This window comes from Salvelinus alpinus, chromosome 29 (assembly GCF_045679555.1).
Source record: "Salvelinus alpinus chromosome 29, SLU_Salpinus.1, whole genome shotgun sequence".
Lineage (NCBI taxonomy): Eukaryota > Metazoa > Chordata > Actinopteri > Salmoniformes > Salmonidae > Salvelinus > Salvelinus alpinus.
In genome coordinates this window covers 14,248,337-14,260,935 of record NC_092114.1, presented here as the reverse complement: position 1 = coordinate 14,260,935, position 12,599 = coordinate 14,248,337, and the positions used below count along the sequence as shown (strand labels likewise).

At 41.5% G+C, this 12,599-nt stretch overlaps 1 protein-coding gene across 1 annotated transcript in view; it reads right to left on the bottom strand.

Moving 5' to 3' along the window:
• LOC139558512 (uncharacterized) overlaps nt 1-8,904 on the bottom strand; it is an 11,934-nt gene extending 3,030 nt beyond the window's left edge. The window contains exons 1-4 of the mRNA XM_071373674.1: nt 8,871-8,904; nt 8,322-8,582; nt 1,353-1,547; nt 1-1,270 (exon numbers count right to left, since the gene is read on the bottom strand). The exon at nt 1-1,270 is cut by the window's left edge and continues 1,867 nt beyond it. Of these exons, the coding sequence (XP_071229775.1) occupies nt 1-1,270; nt 1,353-1,547; nt 8,322-8,582; nt 8,871-8,904 (1,760 nt within the window). The remainder of the gene's footprint in view (nt 1,271-1,352; nt 1,548-8,321; nt 8,583-8,870) is intronic.
• Between the last annotated feature and the right edge of the window lie 3,695 nt (nt 8,905-12,599).

Genomic DNA, 12,599 nt, shown 5'->3' with positions numbered 1-12,599 from the left:
GAGAATATACTCACCTCTGTGACAGAGGAAGTAGTGTTCATCACCACAGTGCTCTCAGAGAATATACTCACCTCTGTGACAGAGGAAGTAGTGTTCATCACCACAGTGCTCTCAGAGAATATACTCACCTCTGTGACAGAGGAAGTAGTGTTCATCACCACAGTGCTCTCAGAGAATATACTCACCTCTGTGACAGAGGAAGTAGTGTTCATCACCACAGTGCTCTCAGAGAATATACTCACCTCTGTGACAGAGGAAGTTGTGTTCATCACCACAGTGCTCTCAGAGAATATACTCACCTCTGTGACAGAGGAAGTAGTGTTCATCACCACAGTGCTCTCAGAGAATATACTCACCTCTGTGACAGAGGAAGTAGTGTTCATCACCACAGTGCTCTCAGAGAATATACTCACCTCTGTGACAGAGGAAGTAGTGTTCATCACCACAGTGCTCTCAGAGAATATACTCACCTCTGTGACAGAGGAAGTAGTGTTCATCACCACAGTGCTCTCAGAGAATATACTCACCTCTGTGACAGAGGAAGTAGTGTTCATCACCACAGTGCTCTCAGAGAATATACTCACCTCTGTGACAGAGGAAGTAGTGTTCATCACCACAGTGCTCTCAGAGAATATACTCACCTCTGTGACAGAGGAAGTAGTGTTCATCACCACAGTGCTCTCAGAGAATATACTCACCTCTGTGACAGAGGAAGTAGTGTTCATCACCACAGTGCTCTCAGAGAATATACTCACTTCTGTGACAGAGGAAGTAGTGTTCATCACCACAGTGCTCTCAGAGAATATACTCACCTCTGTGACAGAGGAAGTAGTGTTCATCACCACAGTGCTCTCAGAGAATATACTCACCTCTGTGACAGAGGAAGTAGTGTTCATCACCACAGTGCTCTCAGAGAATATACTCACCTCTGTGACAGAGGAAGTAGTGTTCATCACCACAGTGCTCTCAGAGAATATACTCACCTCTGTGACAGAGGAAGTAGTGTTCATCACCACAGTGCTCTCAGAGAATATACTCACCTCTGTGACAGAGGAAGTAGTGTTCATCACCACAGTGCTCTCAGAGAATATACTCACTTCTGTGACAGAGGAAGTAGTGTTCATCACCACAGTGCTCTCAGAGAATATACTCACCTCTGTGACAGAGGAAGTTGTGTTCATCACCACAGTGCTCTCAGAGAATATACTCACCTCTGTGACAGAGGAAGTAGTGTTCATCACCACAGTACGCATCATCCCATAAGCCTGTCCTTTCAGATATGACAACACATTGCTGATTAGACAGATAATTATTTGGCTGATCTTGACCCCAGAATCTGATGGAAGAGTTACTCTGGTCGGACCAACGCCACGGCACTCTGGAGAGACCGAGCCACGCTTTCGAAGTTGGAATCAAGTCCTGGATCATCTGGTTCTCTGATTGGTTCCTCACCGTGGCCAGGTCTGTGTGGTAATGCCTGCAGTAACTCTGAGCCTCAGTCCAGTTCATACCACGTTGTCCCAGGATGTACCTGTTGGTAGCGTTAGCTTTGACAGAGCAGACGGAGACACCAACAAGTTAGATCTAATGACATCATCTAAAGACATCAGGTAATGACATCTAATGACATCAGGTAATGACATCAGGTAATGACATCAGGTAATGACATCTAATGACATCAGGTAATGACATCAGGTAATGACATCAGGTAATGAGATCAGGTAATGACATCATCTAATGACATCATCTAATGACATCAGGTAATGACATCAGGTAATGACATCAGGTAATGACATCATCTAATGACATCATCTAATGACGTCATCTAATGACATCAGGTAATGGCATCAGGTAATGACATCATCTAATGACATCAGGTAATGAGATCAGGTAATGACATCAGGTTATGACATCAGGTAATGACATCATCTAATGACATCAGGTAATGACATCAGGTAATGACATCAGGTAATGACATCAGGTAATGACATCATCTAATGACATCATCTAATGACATCAGGTAATGACATCAGGTAATGGCATCAGGTAATGACATCAGGAAATGAGATCAGGTAATGACATCATCTAATGACATCATCTAATGACATCAGGTAATGACATCAGGTAACGACATCATCTAATGACATCAGGTAATGAGATCAGGTAATGACATCAGGTTATGACATCAGGTAATGACATCATCTAATGACATCAGGTAATGCCATCAGGTAATGACATCAGGTAATGACATCAGGTAATGACATCATCTAATGACATCAGGTAATGACATCAGGTAATGACATCAGGTAATGACATCATCTAATGACATCATCTAATGACATCAGGTAATGACATCAGGTAATGGCATCAGGTAATGACATCAGGTAATGAGATCAGGTAATGACATCATCTAATGACATCATCTAATGACATCAGGTAATATCATCTAATGACATCATCTAATGACATCAGGTAATGACATCAGGTAATGGCATCAGGTAATGACATCAGGTAATGAGATCAGGTAATGACATCATCTAATGACATCATCTAATGACATCAGGTAATATCATCTAATGACATCATCTAATGACATCAGGTAATGACATCAGGTAATGGCATCAGGTAATGACATCAGGTAATGAGATCAGGTAATGACATCATCTAATGACATCATCTAATGACATCAGGTAATATCATCTAATGACATTCTCTAATGACATCAGGTAATGACATCATATAATGACATCAGGTAATGCCATCAGGTAATGCCATCAGGTAATGACATCATCTAATGACATCAGGTAATGACATCAGGTAATGACATCAGGTAATGACATCAGGTAATGACATCATCTAATGACATCAGGTAATGACATCAGGTAATGACATCATCTAATGACATCAGGTAATGACATCAGGTAATGACATCAGGTAATGACATCAGGTAATGACATCATCTAATGACATCAGGTAATGACATCAGGTAATGACATCAGGTAATGATATCAGGTAATGACATCATCTAATGACATCAGGTAATGACATCAGGTAATGACATCAGGTAATGACATCATCTAATGACATCAGGTAATGACATCAGGTAATGAGATCAGGTAATGACATCAGGTAATGACATCATCTAATGACATCAGGTAATGACATCAGGTAATGACATCAGGTAATGACATCAGGTAATGACATCAGGTAATGACATCATCTAATGACATCAGGTAATGACATCAGGTAATGACATCAGGTAATGACATCAGGTAATGACATCAGGTAATGACATCATCTAATGACATCAGGTAATGACATCAGGTAATGCCATCATCTAATGACATCATCTAATGACATCATCTAATGACATCAGGTAATGACATCAGGTAATGACATCATCTAATGACATCATCTAATGACATCAGGTAATGACATCAGGTAATGGCATCAGGTAATGACATCAGGTAATGAGATCAGGTAATGACATCATCTAATGACATCATCTAATGACATCAGGTAATATCATCTAATGACATCATCTAATGACATCAGGTAATGACATCAGGTAATGGCATCAGGTAATGACATCAGGTAATGAGATCAGGTAATGACATCATCTAATGACATCATCTAATGACATCAGGTAATATCATCTAATGACATCATCTAATGACATCAGGTAATGACATCAGGTAATGGCATCAGGTAATGACATCAGGTAATGAGATCAGGTAATGACATCATCTAATGACATCATCTAATGACATCAGGTAATATCATCTAATGACATTCTCTAATGACATCAGGTAATGACATCATATAATGACATCAGGTAATGCCATCAGGTAATGCCATCAGGTAATGACATCATCTAATGACATCAGGTAATGACATCAGGTAATAACATCAGGTAATGACATCAGGTAATGACATCATCTAATGACATCAGGTAATGACATCAGGTAATGACATCATCTAATGACATCAGGTAATGACATCAGGTAATGACATCAGGTAATGACATCATCTAATGACATCAGGTAATGACATCAGGTAATGACATCATCTAATGACATCAGGTAATGACATCAGGTAATGACATCAGGTAATGACATCAGGTAATGACATCAGGTAATGACATCAGGTAATGACATCAGGTAATGGCATCAGGTAATGACATCAGGTAATGAGATCAGGTAATGACATCATCTAATGACATCATCTAATGACATCAGGTAATATCATCTAATGACATCATCTAATGACATCAGGTAATGACATCAGGTAATGGCATCAGGTAATGACATCAGGTAATGAGATCAGGTAATGACATCATCTAATGACATCATCTAATGACATCAGGTAATATCATCTAATGACATCATCTAATGACATCAGGTAATGACATCAGGTAATGGCATCAGGTAATGACATCAGGTAATGAGATCAGGTAATGACATCATCTAATGACATCATCTAATGACATCAGGTAATATCATCTAATGACATCATCTAATGACATCAGGTAATGACATCAGGTAATGGCATCAGGTAATGACATCAGGTAATGAGATCAGGTAATGACATCATCTAATGACATCATCTAATGACATCAGGTAATATCATCTAATGACATTCTCTAATGACATCAGGTAATGACATCATATACTGACATCAGGTAATGCCATCAGGTAATGCCATCAGGTAATGACATCATCTAATGACATCAGGTAATGACATCAGGTAATGACATCAGGTAATGACATCAGGTAATGACATCATCTAATGACATCAGGTAATGACATCAGGTAATGACATCATCTAATGACATCAGGTAATGACATCAGGTAATGAGATCAGGTAATGACATCAGGTAATGACATCATCTAATGACATCAGGTAATGACATCAGGTAATGACATCAGGTAATGATATCAGGTAATGACATCATCTAATGACATCAGGTAATGACATCAGGTAATGACATCAGGTAATGACATCATCTAATGACATCAGGTAATGACATCAGGTAATGAGATCAGGTAATGACATCAGGTAATGACATCATCTAATGACATCAGGTAATGGCATCAGGTAATGACATCAGGTAATGAGATCAGGTAATGACATCATCTAATGACATCATCTAATGACATCAGGTAATATCATCTAATGACATTCTCTAATGACATCAGGTAATGACATCATATAATGACATCAGGTAATGCCATCAGGTAATGCCATCAGGTAATGACATCATCTAATGACATCAGGTAATGACATCAGGTAATAACATCAGGTAATGACATCAGGTAATGACATCAGGTAATGACATCAGGTAATGACATCAGGTAATGACATCATCTAATGACATCATCTAATGACATCAGGTAATATCATCTAATGACATTCTCTAATGACATCAGGTAATGACATCATATAATGACATCAGGTAATGCCATCAGGTAATGCCATCAGGTAATGACATCAGGTAATGACATCAGGTAATGACATCAGGTAATGACATCAGGTAATGACATCATCTAATGACATCAGGTAATGACATCAGGTAATGACATCATCTAATGACATCAGGTAATGACATCAGGTAATGAGATCAGGTAATGACATCAGGTAATGACATCATCTAATGACATCAGGTAATGACATCAGGTAATGACATCAGGTAATGATATCAGGTAATGACATCATCTAATGACATCAGGTAATGACATCAGGTAATGACATCAGGTAATGACATCATCTAATGACATCAGGTAATGACATCAGGTAATGAGATCAGGTAATGACATCAGGTAATGACATCATCTAATGACATCAGGTAATGGCATCAGGTAATGACATCAGGTAATGAGATCAGGTAATGACATCATCTAATGACATCATCTAATGACATCAGGTAATATCATCTAATGACATTCTCTAATGACATCAGGTAATGACATCATATAATGACATCAGGTAATGCCATCAGGTAATGCCATCAGGTAATGACATCATCTAATGACATCAGGTAATAACATCAGGTAATGACATCAGGTAATGACATCAGGTAATGACATCAGGTAATGACATCAGGTAATGACATCATCTAATGACATCATCTAATGACATCAGGTAATATCATCTAATGACATTCTCTAATGACATCAGGTAATGACATCATATAATGACATCAGGTAATGCCATCAGGTAATGCCATCAGGTAATGACATCATCTAATGACATCAGGTAATGACATCAGGTAATAACATCAGGTAATGACATCAGGTAATGACATCATCTAATGACATCAGGTAATGACATCAGGTAATGACATCATCTAATGACATCAGGTAATGACATCAGGTAATGAGATCAGGTAATGACATCAGGTAATGACATCATCTAATGACATCAGGTAATGACATCAGGTAATGACATCATCTAATGACATCAGGTAATGACATCAGGTAATGAGATCAGGTAATGACATCAGGTAATGACATCATCTAATGACATCAGGTAATGACATCAGGTAATGACATCAGGTAATGACATCAGGTAATGACATCATCTAATGACATCAGGTAATGACATCAGGTAATGACATCAGGTAATGACATCAGGTAATGACATCAGGTAATGACATCAGGTAATGACATCAGGTAATGACATCAGGTAATGACATCAGGTAATGACATCAGGTAATGGCATCAGGTAATGACATCAGGTAATGAGATCAGGTAATGACATCATCTAATGACATCATCTAATGACATCAGGTAATATCATCTAATGACATCATCTAATGACATCAGGTAATGACATCAGGTAATGGCATCAGGTAATGACATCAGGTAATGAGATCAGGTAATGACATCATCTAATGACATCATCTAATGACATCAGGTAATATCATCTAATGACATCATCTAATGACATCAGGTAATGACATCAGGTAATGGCATCAGGTAATGACATCAGGTAATGAGATCAGGTAATGACATCATCTAATGACATCATCTAATGACATCAGGTAATATCATCTAATGACATCATCTAATGACATCAGGTAATGACATCAGGTAATGGCATCAGGTAATGACATCAGGTAATGAGATCAGGTAATGACATCATCTAATGACATCATCTAATGACATCAGGTAATATCATCTAATGACATTCTCTAATGACATCAGGTAATGACATCATATAATGACATCAGGTAATGCCATCAGGTAATGCCATCAGGTAATGACATCATCTAATGACATCAGGTAATGACATCAGGTAATGACATCAGGTAATGACATCAGGTAATGACATCATCTAATGACATCAGGTAATGACATCAGGTAATGACATCATCTAATGACATCAGGTAATGACATCAGGTAATGAGATCAGGTAATGACATCAGGTAATGACATCATCTAATGACATCAGGTAATGACATCAGGTAATGACATCAGGTAATGATATCAGGTAATGACATCATCTAATGACATCAGGTAATGACATCAGGTAATGACATCAGGTAATGACATCATCTAATGACATCAGGTAATGACATCAGGTAATGACATCAGGTAATGACATCATCTAATGACATCATCTAATGACATCAGGTAATGACATCAGGTAATGACATCAGGTAATGACATCATCTAATGACATCATCTAATGACATCAGGTAATATCATCTAATGACATTCTCTAATGACATCAGGTAATGACATCATATAATGACATCAGGTAATGCCATCAGGTAATGCCATCAGGTAATGACATCATCTAATGACATCAGGTAATGACATCAGGTAATAACATCAGGTAATGACATCAGGTAATGACATCAGGTAATGACATCAGGTAATGACATCAGGTAATGACATCATCTAATGACATCATCTAATGACATCATCTAATGACATCAGGTAATGACATCATATAATGACATCAGGTAATGCCATCAGGTAATGCCATCAGGTAATGACATCATCTAATGACATCAGGTAATGACATCAGGTAATAACATCAGGTAATGACATCAGGTAATGACATCAGGTAATGACATCAGGTAATGACATAGATCCCATGTCTATCAAACCCACAACGTAACCTTCACAATTAGAACGGCACGGGACGCATTTTAAGTATGTGACCAAAAGTATATTAAAAACAACTCTCACCATCATAGCAGACAGGATACAATTCTATTGTACAAGCTCTGTCATTCCAATGCCCGTTTTCTTCGATCACAACACAGTACTGGCTGGAACCAAGATTGTTTGGTTCGTTTGCATACCAGTTACCGTACTCAGTCCTGTCAGAGTAGTAATCACTGTTGTCTAAAGACCACTTCCAGCTGTTTATGTTGTCATAAAGCCCTATCCAGACCTTGTCCTTGATACCCCTGGAACCATCGCTAACTTTACTCAGTCTGGCCATGTCCTCTGTGTTGTCTACGGTGGCCAGGTCGATGTACTTCTCTCTGCAGTAATGCTGAGCTTCAGCCCAGGTCTTTGATATATTCACAAACTGATACACGTGAGAGGAGGAGTGTGTGTACAAGCCTGTAAACAGAGGTATTGTTTCAATATAAAGTATTCACATCCACAACCAGATGCTCTCTCTCTCTCTCTCTCTTTCTCTCGCCCACGCAGACACAGACACAGACACAGACACAGACACAGACACAGACACAGACACACACACACACACACACACACACACACACACACACACACACACACACACACACACACACACACACACACACACACACACACACACACACACACACACACACACACACACACACACACACACACACACACACAGATAACTCTGTGAGCTCTGACCTGAGAGGAGGAAGAGAGTCACTCTGAGCTCCATGTTCCCTGTAAAGTACAAACAGAAAACAACATCACTGACCTGTCCTCCACCCAGACAGACCAACCATCACTGACCTGTCCTCCACCCAGACAGACCAACCATCACTGACCTGTCCTCCACCCAGACAGACCAACCATCACTGACCTGTCCTCCACCCAGACAGACCAACCATCACTGACCTGTCCTCCACCCAGACAGACCAACCATCACTGACCTGTCCTCCACCCAGACAGACCAACCATCACTGACCTGTCCTCCACCCAGACAGACCAACCATCACTGACCTGTCCTCCACCCAGACAGACCAACCATCACTGACCTGTCCTCCACCCAGACAGACCAACCATCACTGACCTGTCCTCCACCCAGACAGACCAACCATCACTGACCTGTCCTCCACCCAGACAGACCAACCATCACTGACCTGTCCTCCACCCAGACAGACCAACCATCACTGACCTGTCCTCCACCCAGACAGAACAACATCACTGACCTGTCCTCCACCCATACAGACCAACCATCACTGACCTGTCCTCCACCCAGACAGACGAACCATCACTGACCTGTCCTCCACCCAGACAGACCAACCATCACTGACCTGTCCTCCACCCAGACAGACCAACCATCACTGACCTGTCCTCCACCCAGACAGAGACATCCATCACTGACCTGTCCTCCACCCATACAGACCAACCATCACTGACCTGTCCTCCACCCAGACAGAACAACCATCACTGACCTGTCCTCCACCCAGACAGACCAACCATCACTGACCTGTCCTCTACCCAGACAGACCAACTATCACTGACCTGTCCTCCACCCATACAGACCAACCATCACTGACCTGTCTTCCACCCATACAGACCAACCATCACTGACCTGTCCTCCACCCAGACAGAGACATCCATCACTGACCTGTCCTCCACCCATACAGACCAACCATCACTGACCTGTCCTCCACCCAGACAGACCAACCATCACTGACCTGCCCTCCACCCAGACAGACCAACCATCACTGACCTGTCCTCCACCCAGACAGACCAACCATCACTGACCTGTCCTCCACCCAGACAGACCAACCATCACTGACCTGTCCTCCACCCAGACAGACCATCCATCACTGACCTGTCCTCCACCCAGACAGAACAACCATCACTGACCTGTCCTCCACCCAGACAGAACAACCATCACTGACCTGTCCTCCACCCAGACAGAACAACCATCACTGACCTGTCCTCCACCCATACAGACCAACCATCACTGACCTGTCCTCCACCCAGACAGACCAACCATCACTGACCTGTCCTCCACCCAGACAGAACAACCATCACTGACCTGTCCTCCACCCAGACAGAGCAACCATCACTGACCTGTCCTCCACCCAGACAGAGCAACCATCACTGACCTGTCCTCCACCCAGACAGACCAACCATCACTGACCTGTCCTCCACCCAGACAGAACAACCATCACTGACCTGTCCTCCACCCAGACAGAGCAACCATCACTGACCTGTCCTCCACCCAGACAGAGCAACCATCACTGACCTGTCCTCCACCCAGACAGACCAACCATCACTGACCTGTCCTCCTTGTACATATTTGCTAAATGTACAATACACTAAAATACTATGCAAAACAATACAGTACATTACAATCCTATACAATACAATACATTACAATACTAAACAATGCAATACTATACTATGCTATACAATAGCAATAAAGAGGGATAACTAAATTACAGCAAGTTTTATATTTAGAGCAAATTCCGAACAGTATTCCTACAAATATACATTATAAAAAATAAAAAAATATCAAGAGAATATTTGATTTTCATTTTACGTAGGAATTATATGCATTATATTGATAGTCACAATCAAAGCAGTAAATAATTTAAACATCGAGTAATTGAACGACTTTAATCAAATCAAACCAAATAATTAGCTGTTTTCCACCAACTGAGTTTTATTGAGTCACAATATATATTTATAGATTTTTTAAGTCACAATATTCATGTATTCTTACCTTCAACACAAAGGTGATCCAAACAGCTGGTTTCCTTTCAGTGTATTCTTGCTCTTCAGAATGTGAGTCTGTCCTTACTGAGGGATGGATGGGGTACCTCTGACTGTCCCTCATCCCCATGCCAAGCCTTTTTTTTGCATGTCCTCCTCTGGCATTCACAGAGCGTTATGCAAAGCTATTGAATTTGCTACTTGTGATTGTAAGAAAAGGACTTTAGTTTTCCTACCGGGAACACTAGCAAAGAAACAACTAAGCATGACAATGCAATTTCATCATGACTATTTGAAACAGTGACATTAACATTTTATAAGCACTTTTATTGTCATTAAATAAAAAATAATAAATAAAAAAAGTTAACTTCATGTTCAGACTTCAAGCTCTTTCTAATGTCTAGTCTACAGCTACCCGTCACCAAAAGAAGGCACAGTGATGCCCAAACCTTGGCGATTTACCTAATAAAGTACTGGGAGTTTATATATATGGAGTGTGTGACTCTATGTTTTGTAGTTTAGTCTGCAGCTACCAGCAGAGAATGTAACAGTGGGCTAGTGACCATGTGACAAAGGGAAAGGGAAAGGGGGGATACCTAGTTTGTACAACTGAATCCATTCAACTGAAATGTGTCTTCAGGTATTTAACCCTCTGAATCAGAGAGGCGCGGGGGGGGGGGGGGGGGGGGGGGCTGCCTTAATCGACATCCACGTCATCGGCGCCCCGGGGAACAGTAGGTTAACTGCCTTGTTCAGGGGAACAGTGGGTTAACTGCCTTGTTCAGGGGAACAGTGGGTTAACTGCCTTGTTCAGGGGAACAGTGGGTTAACTGCCTTGTTCAGGGGAACAGTGGGTTAACTGCCTTGTTCAGGGGAACAGTGGGTTAACTGCCTTGTTCAGGGGAACAGTGGGTTAACTGCCTTGTTCAGAGGAACAGTGGGTTAACTGCCTTGTTCAGGGGAACAGTGGGTTAACTGCCTTGTTCAGGGGAACAGTGGGTTAACTGCCTTGTTCAGGGGAACAGTGGGTTAACTGCCTTGTTCAGGGGAACAGTGGGTTAACTGCCTTGCTCAGGGGAACAGTGGGTTAACTGACTTGTTCAGGGGCAGAACGACAGATTTTTTACCTTGTCAGCTCAGGAATTCGATCCAGGAACCTTTTGGTTACTGGCCCAACGCTTTACCCACTAGTGTTCGCAGTGTGTGTGTGTGTGTGTGTGTGTGTGTGTGTGTGTGTGTGTGTGTGTGTGTGTGTGAGACACCCTTGGAGAGAGAGTGTTATTGGATACTCATGTCTGTGTGTGTGTGTGTGTGTGTGTGTGTGTGTGTGTGTGTGTGTGTGTGTGTGTGTGTGTGTGTGTGTGTGTGTGTGTGTGTGTGTGTGTGTGTGTGTGTGTGTGTGTGTGTGTGTGTGTGTGTGTGTGTGTGTGTGAGACACCCTTGGAGAGAGAGTGTTATTGGGTACTCATGTGTGTGTGTGTGTGTGTGTGTGTGTGTGTGTGTGTGTGTGTGTGTGTGTGTGTGTGTGTGTGTGTGTGTGTGTGTGTGTGTGTGTGTGTGTGTGTGTGTGTGTGTGTGTGTGTGTGTGTGTGTGTGTGTGTGAGACACCTTTGGAGAGAGAGTGTTATTGGGTACTCATGTCTGTGTGTGTGTGTGTGTGTGTGTGTGTGTGTGTGTGTG